The 23380-nt window shown below is 42.3% G+C and overlaps 1 protein-coding gene across 2 annotated transcripts in view; it reads right to left on the reverse strand.

Annotated features, from left to right (window-relative positions):
• The window catches only part of Nup107 (nuclear pore complex protein Nup107), a 262527-nt gene that overhangs the window by 234731 nt on the left and 4416 nt on the right, over window positions 1-23380 (reverse strand). For both annotated transcript variants that reach the window (XM_067151227.2, XM_067151228.2), the window contains exon 2: window positions 18083-18305. In XM_067151227.2, coding sequence (XP_067007328.1) covers window positions 18083-18290 — 208 coding nt within the window. In that variant the 5' untranslated portion in view covers window positions 18291-18305. The remainder of the gene's footprint in view (window positions 1-18082; window positions 18306-23380) is intronic.

Here is a 23380-nt window from a genome sequence, read left to right on the forward strand (position 1 = left end):
CAGTGAAATTACTTAACAAAACCAATCGGTATGCGATAACTATAGTAATCATAATAAAAATATAAAATAATGTGTCTTAAATTGAACATATTGCTTTTATTTGCCCCAGTATAGCTTTCTGTAAACTTTTGTACTCTAAATACATCATTTAAGAGCAAGTGCAATCTCCAAAATCATGAAAGATGAACACAGGTCATATAAGACAGAAATTCACACAAAATATTAGTAGAGACAACACAGAGAACTTTAATTTGAGGGATAAGGGTTAAATATTGGAACTGCACCAATTGCTGTTACCACATTCCTAGCCAGTCAGTCACACTCAGCCGTCCCTCTCACTCTTCCATCTTCGTCAATATGCTTATTGCTACCCATCCAGCAGAGCTGATCATGTGAACTGGGAGTGTTTCCCTGTCCAGGCAGTCAAGTGATCACGGTATTAGGTATCATCCATCTCTTGTATTGTCGACAAGTGCCAGTATTCTGTCTTCAAGTTTCATTCTTGTTTCTCAGTTAAGTTTTCTTGTGTAGGTCTATCTTTAAGTTATGGAGAAACGTGGGAATTATACAGCAGGGTTTAAACTCAGAGTAATAAAATATGCTGAAGAACATGGTAATAGAACTGCCGGTTGAGAATTCAGTGTGACTGAGTTTAATGTTTGCTACTGGCGTACACAGAAAGCTGCACTAGAAACCACCAACCAAATACCTAAGGCATTCAGAGGGCTGAAAACTGGTAAGTTTCCTGAGCTGGAAGATGAGTTGCTTCATTATGTTACAGAGTTGCGAAATGATGGCTTTAGTATATTGCACAAGATGCTACATTTCAAAGCATGCAAACTAGCGATTAAAGGAGGAATCAGCTGTTCGGATCTGAAGGTGAGGCGGGGTTGGATCCGTAGATTCATGAAACGAAAGAGACTGTGTCTGTGAAGGCGAACATCTCTCTGCCAGAGAATGCCAAGCGATTTCAACGACAAAATCATAAATTTTCATCGCCATGTGATAGCAATGCGGAAGAAAAACAATTACCTCTTATCTCAGATTGGCAATGCAGATCAAACCCTGATAAACTTCGACATGCCATGCAATATATCCATCAACAAGAAGGGAGAATCTAGCGTGCTTGTATATACAACTGGGTGTGAAAAACAGCGCTGCACTGTCATGCTAGCAATAACTGCAGACAGAAGAAAATTGCCACCATACGTTATTTTCAAAAGAGAAACAGTGCCTAAAGCTAAGTTTCCCAAATGCATTCATATACGGGTTCAAGAGAAAGGATGGATGGATACAGCCCTGGTCCATGACTGGGTCCGTACGGTGTGGGGAGCACGGCCAACGACACTGCTTCGACACTCAGCAATGCTAGTGTGGGACAGTTTCTGCAGACACTTGGTGGAAGACACAAAGAAACGTCTTCAGGAAATGCTAGTGGCTTTACGTCGCACCGATAAAGATAGGTCTTATCGAGACGATGGGATAGGAAAGCCCTAGGAGTTGGAAGGAAGCGGCCATGGCCTTAATTAAGGTACAGCCCCAGCATTTGCCTGGTGTGGAAAAGGGAAACCACGGAAAACCATCCTCAGGGCTGCCAACAGTGGGATTCAAACCCACTATCTCCCGAATGCAAGCTCACGGCCGCGCGTCCCTAACCGCACGGCCAACTCGCCCGGTTCAGGAAATGAAAACTGATTTTGCAATTCCTGGTGGAATTGATTATTTTAACTATATTGCTCCAATCCAGTCCGTATTGACTGATAATCAATTTCTATATAACACTTTTCCGCCTTGTCTATACTTTCACATTTATTATACTTAATTACCGTACATGTTTCGAGAGTAAATACTCTCTTCTTCAGTGCTGCCAAAATATCAAACTAAATCTTTGGACTTCATGCATTTGTAGAAATACAGTTATCAACAGAACAATTATACATAAATCTTGAAATCGTTAAAATAATTTTTTGTGTCTCAAATGATTACTGTACTTACTCACTATGCCATTTAGTAAAAACTTTAAAATGAATAATTTCAAAGCATAAAATGAATAAATAAAACCTATTAAATTAGTCACTTTATACTAAAATTCAAATCCGCTCTGCTCTTGTATCTTAAGTGCTTATTTACACCTAAAAAAAGAAATAAAATGTTACTTTTAGTCTAAATTTACACTTACTACATCATTTAGTAAACACTTTAAAAGAATAATTTTCAATTCATAAAATAAAATAAAAACTATTAAGTTAGTTACTGTATGTTGAATTTAAAATATTTTCTGCTCTCTTCTCTAAATTTCTCCTTTCCTTAAGTCTGCTATATTTCTGCGACAAGTAGCAGCTAGCCTCGTAAGGACATTAATTAATTAATTTCGTGTGGCTATTTCTAGCCGAATGCAGCCCTTGAAAGGCAGACCCTCCGATGAGGGTGGGCGGCATCTGCCATGTGTAGGTAACTGCGTGTTATTGTGATGGAGGATAGTGTTATGTGTGGTATGTGAGTTGCAGGGATGTTGGGGACAGCACAAACACCCAGCCCCCGGGCCACTGGAATTAACCAATGAAAGTTAAAATCCCCGACCCGGCCGGGAATCGAACCCAGGACCCTCTGAACCGAAGGCCAGTACGCTGACCATTCAGCCAACGAGTCGGACCGTAAGGACATTGACAGCAAACAAAGGAGCAAGGACATGTTTGTTTGTTTCAGATCAGTGTAATGTTATTTTAATTTCTGAATAAATATGGCAGCTGAAACAGAAGAATTTGACAGTTAAAATGGCTCGCATGGTCGGGCAGGATTAAGAGGAGGAATTTCCGATTTATGTGAAAATTCAACATACAGTGACTAACTTGGGTGAACTGAATGCAGTGGCCTTTGCTGGTGATAATATGATTTGGGTTGAAACAGAAGAGGAAGTACAGACCAGACTCAACGTATGGAAATGCCAGTTCCAGGAACATAACCTCAACATCAGCGAGACCAAGACAGTGGTGATGGCAGTCAATAGAGAAGGGTGTTCAGCAAGTGTAAAACTAGGAGACCACCAGCTAGTGTGTGTGGTTTGTTCTCCTTATCTCGAAAGTGTAATCTCCAGTGATAATTTGGACAGAAAGGAAATTACAGAGTGCAAAAGAGATAGAATTCTACAAACAAGTAAGAACACTTTAATGCGATGACATGATTTCAAAACCAGCCAAGCTGATGATGTTTGACAGCTATTTCATATCAATATTGACCTATGGTATTGAAGCGTGCACCCTCACAAAAAGAGATTTATCAAGACTGCAAGCATCAGAGATGAAATTTCTTAGATCCACTATCCAGAAGACCAAGATGGACAAGTTAAGAAATGAGGAGGTGAGGAAAGAAGCCGGAATAAAGACAACCCTATTAGACTGAATCGGCACATCTAGACTACGGTGGTACGGGCATGGACCCTACAAGAATAGCCAGAATAAATTTGGAAAGACAGCTGGAAGGGAAAAGACCTGCAGGAAGACCTAAAACCCGATGGATGGACATGATCACGCTTGATCTAGTTATCAGAGAATGGACAGTGGATGATGTTCTCCATGACAAGTTGTATATGGACAGAAAGAAGTGGAAGAGGCTCGTTAATAGTACCCGGGAAACTGGAACTGTACAATAATGATGATGATGATGATATAGTGACTAACTTAATAGTTTTTATTTTATTCTATGAATTGGAAATTATTCTATTTAAAGTGTTTAGTAAATGATATAGTAAGTGTAAATTTAGACAAAAAATAACATTTTCATTATTTTTTAGGTGTAAATAAGGACTTAAGTTCCAAGAGCAGAGTGGATTTGAATTTTAGTATATAATGATTAATTTAATAGGTTTCATTTATTCATTTTATAATTCGAAATTATTCTATTTTAAAGTTTTTACTAAAAGACATAGTGAGTAAGTAATCAGTTGAGACACAAAAAAATATTTTAATGATTTCAAGATTTATATATAATTGTTCTGTTGATAACTGTATTTGTACAAATGTATGAAGTCCAAAGATTTAGTTTGATGTTTTTAGTTTGATGTTTTGGCACCGATGAATAAGAGAGTATTTACTCTCGAAATATGTACGGTAATTAAGTGTAATAAATGTTAAAAGTATTGACAAGGCAGAAAAGTGTTATACAGAAACTGAAATTCCTGGTGGACTCGCACATTGTCTACAGCCCTTAGATGTTTCTGTCAACAAGCCCTTCAAAAACAACATACGTAAATTGTACGCCAAATGGATGGCAGGAGGGGAGCGTGAGCTGACTCCAGCAGGCAAAATAAAGAGGCTGTCAGTTGAACTTGTGTGTGACTGGGTTATGTGGGCATGGGTTATGGTGTCAACAGACAATACTGTGAAGAGTTTCTTGAAGACGGGCATCACAAATGCGTTGGACGGAAGTCGGGATGTTACAGTATGGGATGGTGACCAGAATGGTGCACACAAGAATAGCTTTGAGACTCAAAGCAGTGACAATGAATAGGGTAACTATACCAGTTGTCTTGTTTCAATAGCCTAATGCAAATTTTATGTTGGTTTTTTTTTCTTCGGGAATACGATCTTTTGCACACAAATCCCCGTGTATATCACGCACCAAATATTTTCACAAAAAATGTTCAAGAAAAGTGCGAGTTATATGTGAGCAAATACGGTATTTATGCATTTATTACAGAAATATGTTCTCTTTCATTTTGAATTGTATCTGATGAACACCAGTCGACGAGTATTACTGATCGACTGTGACATCGCCTTCGAGTTTGACTGTTGATGAGAGCACTCGCTAGTGCACATAGCGAGAAAACTATACCAAAGATGATCAATCACATTTAATATAATCACTCGAGTGCATAGATTTTGATAGCAGAAATATAACACATGCTTAACAGCTCGTAATAGGCTGATTCCAAATAATAGTCCACCCAAGTAGGAATGAAGTAAAGTTGAAAATGAAACTGAACAATCTGTTTTTATAACAGATAAAACATGAAATTTTATTAATTTTATATGTATTCATTTATTGATGTCTTTCAGTTTTTAACTGTGTGGTTAGTTGAACCTTTATGACAAGCCTAAATTCATTTGATATTTCTCAACTGTTTTAGGAATTACTGTTTATTATGATGAACAGGTATCAAAATTATTAGCACACAGGGGCGAAACGCAGGCAACCAAGAACGAGTTAGCTGGAAAATGTATAATGTCCAATAACGGACCGTTATATTGGTATTATAAATTTACTCTTGCAGGACAAATATTTCATGTTCCCAATGGGAATCGACATCTGTATCATCTGATGGCCAGGCAGGCATCAATTTTGGAAAAGAGACAAAGTCTCTCATAGTTGTAACATGCTCCCCTACGTCATGATGTCTACCTTTTCAACTGCTCTACTTCTGCTCTTACCTCTGCGTGTGTTCCGTTCGCTCACTCAGCCCGCTGTGAGTTTCACAACTGCTTGCCCTCCGTTCCCTCCCCTCTGCCACGTCACATAGTGCATTGGCACTGCTGGTGGCTTCAAGTAGCCTTATGAGGACGAGCTTGACTGTGCTAGCGAGAACACATACGTGTCTCTCGCTCCGCTGTCCCTCTCCTCACCAGGCACTCTGTACTTTTCAAGTATTAGCCCGGCAGTTGTACTTATTAGTACATTTTTGAAAGAGCATTTGTCTGAGCTGAGCACTTCTCAGTGCTCGCGTTTCTCTTTTCCCTTTTAGGAGCTTATTTCTCAGGAGGACCACGATGGAGAAACGAAAGAAGCTAACCCTTCCAGTGAGACCAGCCGACTATGACTGCAGGGGAGCCATACTGGAGCTACAGGCGACGCTCAACTCGCTGCCCGCCCACGACTACAGACCCCCGACGCTGTTGGTGTACAACCGGTGGGGGAAGGACCCCTACCAGGAGATGATCAGCATAATCGATCTCCTCACAGCGATCGCGGAGCTCATCAGGGAATCGGTCACCGAGATCATCAGCGAGGTGACCACTGGCTGGGCGGTGGTTATCCACCCCAAGGACACAGTCCGTTTCCAGATCTACGAGGAGCTGGTGTCCCAGATGCAGCAGGTCATCTGACTACCAGGAGTTAGGGAGCAGCTGGACGTCTCAGGCTACCAGGAGACAGCCACGCAGACAGAGCCGAGGACCGAGGACGACGGCGGCGCTTCTGAGCGCCGAGACGGCGCGCCCCCTGTTGGACCACTGTACTTTACGAAGTACACGCAGACCAACAAAGCCGCCAACCAGGACCGTCAACCACCTGCCAGGGTGAAGTGGACACAGACGCAGGCCTACCAGGAAGGGCCAGTTACCCGGGTGCAATCCAGGAAAGCGCCTGGGACGGCGGACGGCTGCACAGCAGTGGAGGAGGACGGCCCCTGGCGTTTGGAGGCCGCTGTCCAGGCCGAGCCTGCCAATGTGTCTGTCGAGCTGCAGACATCGACGTGCGCCTCACAGGACTGGGAAAGCAGTCGGCCGTCAGCGCAGACCGACGCCATCACCACCAGCCAGGAGGAGGAAGAAGGTGGCGACGCAGCGCCGCTACCACCTACCCCAGAGTCACCAGGCCAGGAGGAGGGCCACCAGGACGAGGCCTCCTCCACTGCCGAGAAGAGACCCAGCCCTAGGACCAAGAGGAAGGAGGAGGAGAAGAAGAAAACGACGGCCCACCAGGAGAGGGCCTCCCAGCCGCAACCAAGGGCTGCTCCCAGGACAGCAGTCGACCGAGAAACCAATCAGGAGAGGAGCTCAGTTACGATATAGTCTATTAAGGATCTGGTGCCCCTAGCCTCCCATATGTAGCAGTGAATAGCCTTATGCTTGAAGAATGTATTTGTATCAGCTAAACCCATACTAGCACAGAAGTCCAGCAAACGCTTCCCATTCCCATTAGCTTCCATATTTTCCCCACATTTACCAATCACCCTTTCGTATCCTTCAGTTCTATTCCCAACTCTCGCATTGAAATCGCCCATTAGCACTATTCTATCCTTGCTGTTGACCCTGACCACGATGTCACTCAATGTTTCATAAAACTAGTCAACATCATCCTCATCTGCACCCTCACATGGTGAATACACTGAGACAATTCTCGTCCCCTCCAACTGCCAAATCTACCCACATCATTCGCTCATTTACGTGCCTAACAGAGACTATGTTGCGTGCAATGGTACTGCTGATAAAACAACCCTACTCCACACTCTGCCCTTCCCTTTCTAACACCCGTCAAGTACACTTTATAATCTCCTATCTCTTCCTCATTAACTCCCCTTACCCGTATATCACGTACTCCTAGCACATCCAGATGCATCCTCTTTGCTGACTCAGCCAGTTCTACTTTCTTTCTTCCATAAGCCCCATTAATATTGATAGCTCGCCATCGAATTCCATTTCGTTCGCCAAGTTGTTTCCAGGGAGTCCCTTGCCTGTCAAATGGGAGTGGGACCCCGTTACTCCCATACGTCCAAGGCTTGCTTTAAATGTTCCGAGCTCGATAAATTCGTGAAGCAGGATGCTACTCTACTTACACGTAGTCCAAGTGAGGATCTGTCCTCTAACGGGTTATGGACTACCGGTAGAATGTATAGTCCTAGCTGCGTGAGTACAAGGAAGGCCATGACTCAGTATGTCTGAGATGCCCACTCTCATTCCATAGCAACTGGTATCCCGACTCTCAGGACCACTTACTAGGCCACTCAGCTGTTGCCCATGGTTCACGAACTAGGACGTGACTACAGTAACCCACACCATGAACCAGCTGTCATTTTATATGTTGTAACCAAGGTTGAAATTTACAGAACACAACTTTTATTGCTTCACTTTATGATATTTACACAAATAACTGAAATTTATTTTGAAGCAAAAAGGAATATTGAATCTTGAGAAAAGTCTGTCTTTATACAATATGTACAGGTTTACAGTCTTTATATACACTTCTATCTTGAAAAGATAGTCTTTGTGAATTGACACGTTGATAGTCGAGAACTATCTGGCACACTAACATAAATGTCTTTGAGAGTCCTTGTTTGTTGAAGTGCCTGAATTCCTAAAAAGCAAGTTCAATTGATTGAAGAAATTCCACCTAGCGAAACTAAGGGAGCTTGCGTAAATTAGGGAATGAAAATGGCTTGTAAAAGAATTACGGAACATAGGCAGCGGAAGCAGGTAAGGGAGCGGTGACCAGAGGTGAAACCTCGTACTGCCAGAAATTCAGTCCACCTGGTCGAAGCACATTTTCAAGAGGAGTAGCCTCCGTGCTCGACGTAGGGTGTATTCTGGAGCTGGACACCGGGCGAGTGGGCCATTGAGCAGGCAGGGAGCTCCTATTTATAGTACACTCGATGGTCAGGCACGCGCACTGAGGGCTGCGCGTCGAAGCTAGCAGAATGATACACAGGCGCGCGTGCAGCTGGCCGGCGGAGCGAGACGGGAGCGCCGGACATACAACACCCTCCCCTCCTAAATACGCCGGTACGGCGTGAAACGGCGGCGGCGCTGGCGGCGACTGCGATGCTGGGGCGGAGCTGCTGATGTCTCTGTTGTATTGTCCGGGGCTGGAACTGGGCGGAGTGGCGCTGTCTCGTCCTGAAAGGAACCCATTGTTATTAAATGATCTAAAGCGTGTTCAGCAATAGATTTATCAGGTTTAGCAATAGCATCAATAGCTGGACAGGGGCGGTAGCGCAGACGTATCTGATCTTGATGGCGGCAGATACGTTTCTCCGTAGTCTGTATCTCGTATAGACGATGACCCAAAGATCTGCAGATGACTCCAGGTATCCAGAGTGGATTGGATTTGAATGTCCTGGTGTAGACCTTGTCGTTGAGGGAGAACTTCGTTGGTGAGGTCTTACGCTGGGCCGGGAGAGGCTGTAACAGAGAAAGTAAAGTTCTGTGAGGTCGTCCATGGAGCTTCTGTGCAGGAGTGATATTATCAGCGCCGGGTAGAGTTCTGTAGTTGTTTAAGAGTTGGAGCAAGGCTTGGTCTTTAGTTAAGCCTGAAGAGACAGCTTTCTTCATACTTCTTTTAAATGTCTGTACGAAGCGTTCAGCTTCACCATTAGATTGAGGGTGAAAAGGTGGTGCTAGGATATGACGAATGCCATTATGTGTACAAAAGTTCTGAAAAGCAGTAGCTGTAAATTGAGGTCCGTTGTCTGAAATGAGTACTTGCGGTAAACCTTCTGTAGTAAAGATTTTCTGAAGAGCACGAATGGTAGCTTCGGTTGTAGTAGTCGAATGCATATCCACGACATATGGAAAGTTTGACAGTGAATCGATGACTATTAACCACATGGAATTGAGGAAAGGACCTGCGAAATCAATGTGAACTCGTTCCCATGGAGTAGTAGCAGGAGGCCATGAAGCAAGATCAGAAGACGGGGCGTTCTGATTCGTTTGACATTGCTCACAATGACGTATTAGCTTTTCGATGGCGGCATCAATACCGGGCCAGTAGCAGTGTTGACGGGCGAGTTGCTTTGTTCTGGAGATACCCCAATGGCTTTGGTGTAATAATTCGAGAACTTGTTTCTGTAGGCTAAGTGGGATAACCACTCGGAAGATGGTGCCTGCTTCTAGTAATACAACTCCGGCACGAGTCGTGAGACGATGCTGCATACGATGATAAGGTGCCAGGTGGGCAGGAAGTGTGCTCTGAAGAGGCCAACCGTTGCGGATGTAAGTACGTACAGTAGCAAGTGTACTGTCCTTATCCGTAGCTTGAGCTATGCAGGTAGCATCAATAGGAAAACTGGATACAGTATCTTCAAGTTCTATGTCCAACTGAAGACATTCAGATTCTTGAGAATCGAAGGCAGTATCAGGACCAACGGGTAAGCGGGAGAGGGCATCAGCATTACAATGCTGGGATGTGGCTCGATATACAATCTGATAGGAATAATCAGAAAGGAACATGGACCATCTTTGAAGCTTTCTGAGGGAATTCTCTGGGATCTTATTACCAGGATGGAATAAGTGTACGAGAGGCTTATGATCGGTAATGATCAGGAAATGGTTGCCATAGAGATATTCATTGAAACGGCGAATACCAAAGATGATGGCTAAAGCTTCTTTCTCTATCTGTGAGTATCGACGTTGATGGTCATTAAGTGTTTTCGAAGCGAAGGCGATGGGGCGTTCTTGTCCATGACGATCCTTCTGGGAGAGAACGGCACCGACACCGTAGTCTGAAGCGTCAGTAGCTAGCGTGATGATCTTGTCGGGCTGAAAATGAGTGAGTTGTATAGCTTGAATTAAGGCGTTGTTGATTGTTTTCCATGCCTGTTGGCATTGCGGAGTCCACTGAAACTTAACACCTTTTTTACGTAGAGCGTTTAATGGAGCTGCCACTGTAGCGAAGCGTGGAATGAACTTATTATAATAGTTCGCTTTGCCTATGAAGGACTGAAGCTGCTTGAGGTTCTGAGGTGCTGGCATGTTTACTATCGCGGAGACATTCTGTGTACTAGGACGAATTCCATTCTTATCAAGTATATGTCCTAGGTAGTGAACTTGAGGTTGAAAGAAGGTACATTTAGCGAGATTCGCTCGTAGGCCATTGTCTTTCAATTTCTGGAGAAGGAGGCGTAGATTGGTTAGATGTTCCTGATGATCTTTTCCAGTAACAATAATATCATCCAGGTAGTTAGCACAACCGGGAATGGAGGCGGTGAGTTGAGCCAAATAGCGCTGAAAAATAGCCGCTGAGGAGGAAACACCGAATGGGAGCCGCTGGAGCTGGAGCAGTCCGAGAGGAGTGTTGAGTGTGAGAAATTTCTTAGATTCTTCGTCTAAAAGTAGCTGGAGATATGCTTCTTTAAGATCAACTCGAGAGAAGAATTGTCCACCAGAGAGACGACGGAATAAGTCTTCTGGACGTGGAATAGGAAAGATATCTGTGTCGAGTTGTGCGTTGACTGTAGATCGAAAATCGCCACAAAGTCGAACATTACCATCAGGTTTCTTGATTACCACGAGTGGAGTAGCCCATTGACTAGAAGTAACTGGTACAACAATTCCAGTTTGTATCCATCTTTCTAATTCTTTCGTGACCTGGTCTTGAAGTGCTAGGGGTACTGGGCGTGCTTTGAGGAAGCGAGGCTTAGCTCCGGATTTCAGCTGTATGTGAGCTGTATAGTCTTTGGCTGTTCCGAGTTGAGAGTCGAAGACTTCAGGAAACTGCGCTAGGAGAGCGGTAACGTCAGAAGTAGGATGCAATGTAGATACGACGTTAATGTTGTCATGTATCTGGAAACCAAATAAGTTAAATAGATCCATGCCCATAATGTTTGATGCAGTGTAGTTGTTAACTACGAGAAGAGGAATGGCCTTCTGAATTCCTTTATAACTAGCCTGAAGCTTGATTTGACCTTTGATGTCAATTTTCTTCTTGTTAAATGTCACGAGCTGGATGTCAGCTGGAGAGCATGAAGGTGAACCTAAGTCGTGGTAGGTAGTCAGGTTAATAATAGAGACAGGTGATCCAGTGTCTAATTGAAAATCGACAGATCGATCAGAGAATGAGAGAGGAATGATGATTTTGTGAGAATCCTTTGTGGGAAGAATAAGATTGATCTGATCAACTTCCATGTCTTGGCGGGGCTGTATATGCTTCCGGCGTGCTGCAGTAGTCTTAACAGGGCGGAGCGAACTTTGACAGACAGTCTTAATGTGTCCAAGTTTATTACATCGTTCACAAGTAGCTTTGAAAAAACGACAGTCACGACGTTCATGATGCTTGAAACAACCTCGGCAGGAAGGCAGGAGTTTCGAGGTGCTTTTAGAATTGGGCTTCCGTGTAGCATTACGAGAGGGAACCTGGCGAGAATGCTTGGTGGAGAGCGCCTTATCCGTACGGTTCACTGTAGCAGAGGACTTGCGGGCCTGAGGCGAGACTTGTGCAACTTCGTGTGGAGAAGCTATGGCTGCGGCAGTCTTGGTAGTAAGCTCATAAACCGTAGCAATACGCTGGACGTCTTCTAAAGAAGGGTTACTCTGCTTGACAGCGTCAAAACGTATTTTGTCTTCAGGAGTATGTAAAATTAGCATGTCCCGAATGAGAGAATCAGTGTAGGATGAACCACAACCGTCCTTGGAGCAGATGAACTGGCAGGGTTTAGCTAGACCACGCAATTCAGTTATCCATTCAGTATGGGTCTGATGGGGTTGCTTTCTGCTCTGAAAAAATTTATAGCGAGCAGCCACTATGTGAGGAGCTTTGGCATAGTGTTCCGTGAGACGGGCCAAGAGCTGCGTGAAGGGTACCTCAGATAAGTGTTCTTCCGGACTTAATTTACGTAGTAATTCACACGTAGCATTGCCAACCGAACTAAGAAATAGTGCGCGGTGGCGTTGATCATCTGTGACAGAATGGCATATGAAATGCTGTTGTAAACGGGCTAAATAAACTGACCATTCTTCCTTAGCCGGATCAAAAGCAGAGAACGGAGGAATAGCTGATGGCTGTGTAGAGAGAGAAATAGCTTGAATAGCCTGAATTAATGCTGCCTGTTGTTGTTGCATAAACTGTTGTTGTTGCTGCTGTAAGGCTTGGAAGACCGTAGCGAGTTGTTCCGCAGTAGCCATTGCAAGATGCGTGCAAGAAAGAGTAAGGTAAGCTGTGTGTCAGAACTGGTTGGAGTGTCGTTGTTGTTTAGCACGTCGCCGTAGAGTTGACAACTGGCCTGTTGAATGGTAGTGTCGTGTTTACCTCGTAGCTATAGAGTTGGCGAGAGGGGCTGAGGACGTGTAGTTTGTTGCTTTTTAACCTCGTCGCTATAGAGTTGGCAACTGGGGTCGAAGAATGGTAGGTTGTTGAGTTTTTACCTCGTCGCCATAGAGTTGTGTTGTAACCAAGGTTGAAATTTACAGAACACAACTTTTATTGCTTCACTTTATGATATTTACACAAATAACTGAAATTTATTTTGAAGCAAAAAGGAATATTGAATCTTGAGAAAAGTCTGTCTTTATACAATATGTACAGGTTTACAGTCTTTATATACACTTCTATCTTGAAAAGATAGTCTTTGTGAATTGACACGTTGATAGTCGAGAACTATCTGGCACACTAACATAAATGTCTTTGAGAGTCCTTGTTTGTTGAAGTGCCTGAATTCCTAAAAAGCAAGTTCAATTGATTGAAGAAATTCCACCTAGCGAAACTAAGGGAGCTTGCGTAAATTAGGGAATGAAAATGGCTTGTAAAAGAATTACGGAACATAGGCAGCGGAAGCAGGTAAGGGAGCGGTGACCAGAGGTGAAACCTCGTACTGCCAGAAATTCAGTCCACCTGGTCGAAGCACATTTTCAAGAGGAGTAGCCTCCGTGCTCGACGTAGGGTGTATTCTGGAGCTGGACACCGGGCGAGTGGGCCATTGAGCAGGCAGGGAGCTCCTATTTATAGTACACTCGATGGTCAGGCACGCGCACTGAGGGCTGCGCGTCGAAGCTAGCAGAATGATACACAGGCGCGCGTGCAGCTGGCCGGCGGAGCGAGACGGGAGCGCCGGACATACAACATTATACATGCTACTTAACATTTAAAAAGTTTGTATCATTTCCCACTTATACTGGTGCGCTTTTCAACTGAGCTCTTGGTCACGAATAAACCAAAATTCCTGGAGTTTTTATTATTTTTTCCTTTTCCAATCTGCTTGCGATTAGTGATGATGCTTGTTTTTAAAAGGGGGTGTGTGATTAGTGATGGGCAGAATTGAATATAGGCCTATATGTGTTGGAGAACTTTTGAGAATCGATACTTACATTCAAAACCATCTTCTCGATTTCAACAAAACCTTTATAAGTCAATGTAGTCCAAATTTGTGCAGTACAAGTTTTCCAGAAACTTATTTCAGTAGGAATGTAAAAACTACTTGCGATCAAAGTTGATGATATGAAATTTTTCATGGGAAACTGACGAAGTCTCCGCAGTAAAACTAAATGTAAAGTACCATGATTTTTAACTTATGTAATTAATGTCTGAAGCCGGCTGTACGGTCTAGCTTGCCCACCTCTCACCCTGAAGTCCCAGTTTCGATTCCCAGCCACGTCAGGTATATTTACCTGGATATAAAGGCTGATTCTAGGTCCACTCAGCCTATGTGATTACCGTTAATTGAAGAGATGAAGAGATGATGAGATGGCAACCCCGGTCTAGAGAGCCAGGAATAATAGCCATGGGGATTCGTCACAGTGAACATGTGTCACCTCTTAATCCACAGACCTTCGGATTAAGCAGCGGTCACTTGATAGGCTAAGGTCCATTAGGACTGTAGTTTGGTTTGTTTTAGGAGTGTTTGTAAGATTATAATTATACATAATTTAATTATTGCGATGTTCAGCCAAATTGTTAATCATTTTCATTCATTCTCGGATTTTCTGCTTTCCCGTATTGTAATGTTTTCCCCCGTGGTCCCCCCAAAAACGGAGAATCATGGTTCCACCGTACTTATTTTGCTATGTGTCTTTCATCTATGTAAAATTCCCCGACTGCATCAATCCTTATTTGGAATCATTTCTGCCCTTCCGTTTTAGCACCTATTAAAAATATAAAAAATGTCCTTTCTTCCTCTATCTCCCCTTACCTGAATATCTCTTCCTCTTAATACTGATAACTCGCCATCGAATTCCATATTGGTGACCAAATTGTTGGTCCCTCACCAGTCAAATGGAAGTCGGGCTTTGTTAATCCCATAGGTCCAAGGCTTGCTTAAATTATTCTGAGCTTGATAAATTCCGTGAAACAAAATGCTACCCTACTTACACATAGTCCCCGAGAGAATCTCTTTTCTAACGGGTTAGGGTGTGCTGTGATACCCGGACTTACCTTGGATCCCCCCCTGCACTTCATATTACACTACCTTATGCCGCCCTTGTTTTTCTCTTACTGACTGCCATCTTGGATAATCATTAATACTGTAGCCCGGCTGTCAAGATTTTCACACCCATGCAACGATTGTCGTTTGACATTCACACCCGCGTAATGATTGTAGTTCGTTTACATGCTCGCGGCCTTCTAGGGAAGGATGTTGTCAAACGGTAATCAGTGCTGACAACCTCTGTACTTAGGAAATAATTGAGTGACAAGCAAAGGGGGTCTGGGGGCCTAAGCCCCCAGGTTAAAAGCCGCAAAGCAGCCCTAGGCCTTTCGTTTAGTGTGGAAACACGATTGGTCTCGACTGGTTCTTGCCGTGCGGACGGTTAGGATAGGATCTAGACAAAACCATTGGTCTGGACGGTTAGAAGCCACGAAGCGGCCCTAAGCCCCTAGTTTTGTGAGGAAACACGATTGGTCTGGACGGTTAGGCTTCTCGCCGTGGACAAGACCACTGGTCTGGACGGTTAGAAGCCGTGAAGCGGCCCTAAGCCTCTATTTTCGTGAGGAAACATGATTGGTCTGGACAGTTAGGCTTCTTGCTGTGGACAAAACGATTGGTCTGGACGGTTAGGATTCTTGCCGTGGACAAGACCATTAGTCTGGACGGTTAGAAGCCATGAAGCGGTCCTAGGCCTCTATTTTCGTGAGGAAACATGACTGGTCTGGACGGAAGACGATTGGTCTGGATGGTTAGGATTCTTGCCGTGGACAAGACGATTGATCTGGACAGTTAGGATTCCTGCTGTGGACAAAACGATTGGTCTGGACGGTTAGGATTCTTGCCGTGGACAAGAACATTGGTATGGACGGTTAGAAGCCACAAAGCGGCCCTCGGCCTCTATTTTCATGAGGAAACACGTTTGGTCTTTTATTCAGCCGGAGTTGGTAACGTAGTGTATTGATAATAATCATTAGAGAAATCTGTCAGCATTGATGGCCAAAAGCAGCGCACATTCTATGACGTCTAGTGTTTGTAATATGAATTACAACTTCCTTGTGTACCGTACTTTTACTCGCTACTGATGTTCCGTCCAATGTGAGTTCCTTGGACATTGTTGATACATTATTCATGGAATGGAATGGAAAAATGGCTGCCTGCAGTGGTTGCATTATCAGTCCTTCTGAATTCGCTATATAGAAGCAATTTATATGATTTAGTGGAGTTCTATCAACGTCACGCTTTGCTATCCAATAAAACAGTTTGTGGAAAACTGTGGACATGATGTTCCATTGTGTGGAAAAAGAGTTAACAAATAAGCTTTTGATGTCGCCTAGTCGAACGGGGTGTTTTTTTTTTTTTTTTCTTTTGGCTTTAAGTCGCACCAACACAGATACGTCTTATGGCGACGATGGGACAGGAAGGGGCTAGGACTGGGAAGGAAGCGGCCGTGGCCTTAATTAAGGTACAGCCCCAGCATTTGCCTGGTGTGAAAATGGGAAACCACGGAAAACCATCTTCAGGGCTATCAAGCTCGTTCGAATGGGGTGTGAAATGTTCTTGGTTTGCTAGTGCCAGAAAAAATACCTTCTTTGAAGGCTCTAATTTGAGCTTATATGAAATTGAGGTATGTTTCACATATCTCTATTGCTGTTGTGTATTGTACATTGTTTCTTTAGCATGTTACATTTTCTTGTGCTTTTATTGTGCTGGGGTTGGTAACGGATTATGATTAACACTATTGACTGCAACGACATCACGTTGCACTTCACACTGGCCAATAGGGATGAAGTAGCAACTTCAGAAATGAAAATGGCGTTTAACAGTCTTCATTAAGTTATAAAAGTAAATATATTCTTCAGGCGGGATGATCGGTTCCTGGACTTCGCAATGAACACATCTCTCAACTGAGATGCTCTCCACGTAAGATTTAGCTATTTCCCATTTAATATAACATTACAAATAACATGACAGGCGGGCTACATTTTTACCGGATAATCAGCTGACTCTCCCGCTCCCCCAACGTCAACCCTATACCTCGCCTGGTTGAATGAGAGGCCATTCCCCACTGGATGTGGGAGCGCATAACATAGGACAGAGCTGGCTCCTTGCTCCCATTGACCACTGGTGTTCTTCAGGTGAGACATCAAGATCACGTTATGTAACATATCTTTTCATATCATCTCTCTCCAGATGGTGAGGGAGTTGGGGGAGTCACCAAGTTACAGGGCACTAAATTCCATTCTGTGTTAATGGGCTACGGACCTTTGAAGCACGTTAGGACATACACTTTTCAGTGCATTCGAACTGCTCCTACATTTAAAGCCTTATTCAAATCTTTGCGTGTTTACAGTTATTCCTTATGCATCGAATGAGAACTTTTCTTTTTCCATTCATGTTTCTCGGTTCCCCCAACCCATCTCTCGTACAAATTTTGTATGATTCTCTGTGTGTAGATTTAAGACACATTTGTGTAAGAATTTAGCAACCTTTGTCTAACAATGTTGATGAATGTCATGGTTGATCTTGTTGAATAGGGTTATTTGCTTACCTAAACTTACATACCATTTATTCTATTGCTTTATACATTCTCCTGGGAGATTACTCTTTGTAAATAATTGTGGCACTGGTCTCTGTACATGTAGCAATCTAGATCAACTGTTTATTTTAAACTAAAACTGTTTTTCATCACCCTATGTAATCTACTTACCAAATATCTCAACATCACTTGTGAAATTTATTTCAAATTCCCATTCAAAATTATTTATGTGATTCTTTCTTGTACCCCGCTGGTCGGTGATGTACACACAACATCTATATATTGAAGTAAAGGTTGTTGAAACTATCTTTCCTTTAATTTCATATATCGCTACCACTCTTTACATCCTAGATACCTCTGGGCTCATTTTCCACTGCCTACCCCTGTTACAATGTCTCATTATTATTATTATTCTTGATCTTAAACTTGTCTGTTATCGAACTCGCACTTTGCCCAAGGAATTGTAACAAGGGACCACTAGTGGATTGTATAGTCCTAGCCGCTTGAGCACAAGGAGTGCCACAGCTCAGAATGCGTCCAAGATGGGTACTCCTATTCCATAGCAACTGGTATCCTGACTCCAAGGACCACTTACAAGGGCATTCAGCCATTGCCCATGGTTCACGAACTAGAATGTGACTACAGTAAACCACAATACAAACAAAATATGAAAAAGAAAAGAAGAGATGGATATAACAACTAACCTGTTCGTCTTTTGAGTGAAGTCCTTCTTATAGGTGTACTCTTAGTTACTCGTAGTGTACTCTTGGCGGGAGAATGAAGAGCATCACTTAGGAGCCGCAAAGACTGGTTAAGGTTGATTTCACTTATATGTGATGAACTTGAATGTGGAGTCATTGTCCACTGCCCATTGTCCATTGTGGAGTCCACTGTGAAAGATGGTCGTGGCATTGTTGTACACTAAAACTAAACAAATCAATAAATAATAAGTATTAGAAACTCATGAACTACCACATGTATGCTCCTAAGCTAAGTCTATATATTTTTATTTTATAACTAGAATTATCCTTTATTTTAATACCAATTAGGCATCTATAGCTTTAGCATAGCTAACATAAATTATAACTGAAAAAAAAAGTCAAGACTTCAATTACTGCAGAATGTGAAGCTTTTACACAGGCTGTACAGTATGGCACACGACAATACAGCAGGTAAAGTGATGAATTAGACTAATTTGTTTAGTTGTTGTTGCTGTTGTAGGTTTGTTCCATGGCTACAACCTTGAATGTTTACAACTATGGATAATCCAGACCATGACAGCTTCAAAGATTCTCATTTTAACAAGCTCATAATTAGAGTTTGTGGTTTATAGCATTTAAAAATTAGACATTTAGCATTTTCATTTTCAAATTTAGCATTTTGTAGCATCTATACTTCTCAAATTTAGCGTTTTGTAGCAAATTGGTTAAAAATAGACATAATTTGCAAAACTGCACACACAACAGTTGGGAGTAAAATCATACAGTTTAATCACACATTGCTCGTCACGCAGTTTTTAATAAACTATGGAAAATAAGACAAACATCAACATAAGACTGCAAGAAGTATTAACACACACGAATATGCATATTTACAAATTTACAAACAATCTCAAAGTGAAAAATACTATTCTGAACGTATTCATTTATCACAGTACAACAGACCTACAAGGAAGAGGAATTTCAATGATGATTGAAGTACAACATGCCAAGTGTTCGAACGGTGTCCTCCTTCATTCCAGACCACTTATCAGTTACAATCATGTTGTACTTGCTAAAAGAAAACCTCTCTACATCGACACTGTTCGTAGGAGGCCAAATGCACTGCAGTGCTGCCGAGACAAAGGAGGAAACTTTAACCTAAGTGCCATCAACATTTGAGGAGTGTCAGTGTTTTCTTTTCAATTTTAATGTTCTGCAGCATCTGTTGGTGATATGCCTCACAGCCCTCGACAAACTGATCAACAGTGACACTTCTAAAATATGGCAACTTATGCTTCAAAGACACAAGTGATTTGGGTTCCAGAGTGCTGCTTTGCCCTGCAACTGCAGGATTAAATAAATTGCACACTTCGTTGAAAAACATGTTAGTACCACTGACGCTCATGTGCTTCGAGAGCTTAGTTATGCATGTAAGCATACACTCCTTAAATTGCATTTAATTTCCTCTTTCTTCATATTGCTTGCCAAATAAATTTATCGTCTTGAATAGAACAGCACCACGTCTGCCTCGGTTGTCCGACATCTCGCCTGCGATTACTGCAATGGGTTTCCCGTCCAATGCAGCATTCACCTCTGCACTTGCTGAATCTCCGCAATGCGGAGGGTACTACCTTGAGGCAGATCTCCTGATCCTGGGACGTACCTATGGGACCAATAATATTTCGTTAATCAGGGTAATAATAATAATAATAATAATAATAATAATAATAATAATAATAATAATAATAATCATAATAATAATAATAATAAAGTTTAGAACATTTTGTGTAGCGCTGGCCTAGCGAATCACTGAACGAGTTTTGAAGCTTTTCCCTGAAAACTTCCTTTTATATACATGAAAATAAGCAATTATTTTACTCCTAGATGATCTATTAAAATGTAACATTTTAAAATAACATCCATTCACGTTTGTTTGGTTTTTATTTTTGGTCGAAAATTAGAATAACCCAAACTTAAATTCGACGTGGAGTTGTCATATTAGGAAACATGCATTCGCGTGTTTGTTGGTCGAATGTTTAAGAGACCTAACCTAAAAACCAGCAAGGCAGTATAGCAATCATAATACTTCAAAACAACCATATATGTGGTTCTTTTTGGGAGGATGAGGCGGGATATAGGCTAGTTTATGAATATTTCAGAGTAAGTTAGGCTATACCACTCAAGATGGTGTAAATGTATTTTAAACACAAATATAAATAACGTCCAAAAATATATCTGAAATCGGCACTTACTTTTCAAGGTAGTCTTGGAAAGCAGGGGGTGGTCCAGCTTGTGGATGGGGATATTAATCTGCAGGCACATCTTTACAGTATCCTCAATGAACGTTTGTTTCTCGCTGTTTCCTCTTTTTGTCTTTCTATCCATTTCTGCTATTGTGGCTTGACACCACGTTGTTCGCATACTGGTTGGGAAAAAAAAAAAAAAAAAAAAACCGCTCCTCTAGTTTCTGCTTTTGCAGTATTTCTACAAAACAACTTTCTTCTTCCGTTCAAGTCTTTGACTGCCAAGTCGGCACATCAATATATTTGTATCGCTTACATAAAAATGTTCCAATTTGTAACTCTTGGCATGCTGCTGATCGTCACTTTGCTTCTACCCATGATTACCAGAAAATAAATCGCTACCGTACTTTAAAACAGAACTACTACTAACACCTATGTTGTCAAGAATAACCGACTATGATCAAGGGTCAATACCAACGAGCTAGAATAACACAGACAGGCAGAAGCGCTGCCTGGGTGAAACTAATAGAACGGACGTCCGCCATGTTTCCTGTGGTCACACAAGCAAGGGGGCATGGCCCTGGAATGACGAAAAGTGTAGAAAATATGCATTTTATAATCACTGGATGAGAATTAAAGACCGTAGCCGAAAGCTTAAAGCATTAAAAATCATAGACTGCGAATACTGCCACTTCATCATATTGCAGCACAAGGCCATCACGATCAGTTGGTTGTAGGGTATTTCGAAATCATCGCACAGTGACATACGAATAGGCCTTGAAATTGGAACAAGAGCGTTACCCTGCTTGGCTGCTGTGGTTAACTGTAAATTACAATAAAAACCGTGGAGTTAAATATTTATGACAGAAAGTCTTAAAATGATAGGGACCTACAATAGGTTACAACCTCATTCTGATCATATTTTTAAAAGTATTGCAACCCCATGAGTACTGTCTTCCTTTCTTAGTCTGTTTACCCTCCAGGGTTGATTTTTCCCTCGGACTCAGAGAGGGCTCCTCCCTCTACCACCTCAAGGGCAGTGTCTTGGAGCGTGAGACTTTGGGTTAGGGGACACAACTAGGGAAGAGGACCAGTACCTCGCCCAGGCGGCCTTGCCTGCTATGCTGAACAGGGGCCTTGTGGGAGGGATGGGAAGATTGGAAGGGATAGACAAGGAAGAGGGAAGGAAGCGGCCGTGGCATTAAGTTAGGTACCATCCTGGCGTTTGCCTGGAGAAGCGGGAAACCACTGAAAACCAATTCAAGGATGGTTGAGGTGGGAGTCGAACCCACCTCTACTCAGTTGACCTCCCAAGACTGAGTGGACCCTGTTCCAGCCCTCGTATCCCTTTTCAAATTTCATGGCAGAGGCGGGAACTGAACCTGGACTTTCGGGGGTGGCAGCTATTCACGCTAACTACTACACAACAGAGGCGGCCCGTAAGTACTGTACCACTATAATTGTTTAATGTAATTACTTTTTATAATATTGGGAGCATATCATGTTTTCCCCATTACCATATCATACTGGGAAGTTGTCCATTATGAAGAAGTGTAGCCTAGTTTTAAATAACAATGCAGCTGATATCTACAATAAAGGCTGCATAAATTTCACAAATAGCAGTAAAATACTGTATTTACCATATTTGGTATACGTTTGAGCCGGCCGTGTGGTGTAGGGGTAGCGTGCCTGCCTCTCACCCGGAGGCCCCGGGTTCGATTCCCGGCCAGGTCAGGGCTGGTTCGAGGTCCACTCAGCCTACGTGATTAGAATTGAGGAGCTATCTGACGGTGAGATAGCGGCCCCGGTCTAGAAAGCCAAGAATAACGGCCGAGAGGATTTGTCGTGCTGACCACGACACCTCGTAATCTGCAGGCCTTCGGGCTGAGCAGCAGTCACTTGGTAGGCCAAGGCCCTTCAAGGGCTGTAGTACCATGGGATTTGGTTTGGTGTACGTTTGAACAAAATAGGTGACTTTTTGTGGTTATGTTTCCTTGGTGGTGGGCACTCTATTGTCTTTGTTTGTAAACGTGAATGAAAATTAAATAGGGTTAGAACGGCATTTGCCAGTAATCACTGTTCGTCATTTGTTTAATACATGTACTTATCTTCGAAAGGTAGAGAGCATAAGCGACTGTATTGAGTGGGATATCGTTTATCTCTTTATGTCCTCACAACGTATTGTTCCGTTAATTCCTTGTTCTTTAATTAAAGGAAATCTGAAACAAAATTCAACAAGTAATTACCGTGGCTATCTGTACTTTCGCTGTGTAAACAATAAAATGGGTTTAATTACAAACAGAAATTACAACAAGGAATCTCGGCTATCATTTAGTAATACTTACATAAAATACGATATATCCTTGGTTTTATTACTCCGATTAGGACAACCGTACGCTGAGCATTCGGGTCGCATTCTTAAAAGCGAGAATCTATCTTTTCACTTCTTATAACTTAAAAAAACTTAGGAAATTAAATTGGCATGCACTATCTCCCTTGTCACATCAGCATATTATGTTTTTGTGCCAATTCGCTCTGTTTTGACAACCGTTAACATGACTGCCCCTTATCAACTTGCTTCCACAGGGAGCGCTGATGTTCGACATACAGCCCCTCCATGTTATTCTAGCTCATTGGTCAATACAAAGTGAATGAATGCGTGTGCTTGAAAGTGTATTAAGCTGTTTGATTAGATGTTCTTTGCACTGCTCTTTGGCCATTGAAAGATATTCCACACATTGAAAGATTTAAGATGCCGTAATAATTCTTTCCCCTAAAATTAACAACATATAACTTATTTGTAAGAAAAATACATCGTTGTTAAAAAGATATATGTTTATTTTGCATAAAACAGAGAATTTTGCATCTATTTCACATAAATTGCACAATTTTGCATTTTACCGCTAATTCAAAATCGATAAAAACCACTCATAGGTGTCATATAAGATGAAGGCCCATACACTGACAATGTTTCAACATATTTCGCATTTATCACAAATGCTAAAAACCACAAACTCTACCCATATTTTTTTTTTTTTTTTTTTTTTTTGCTAGGGGC

Source organism: Anabrus simplex, chromosome 7 (genome assembly GCF_040414725.1).
Source record: "Anabrus simplex isolate iqAnaSimp1 chromosome 7, ASM4041472v1, whole genome shotgun sequence".
In the NCBI taxonomy this organism is placed as follows: Eukaryota; Metazoa; Arthropoda; class Insecta; order Orthoptera; family Tettigoniidae; genus Anabrus; species Anabrus simplex.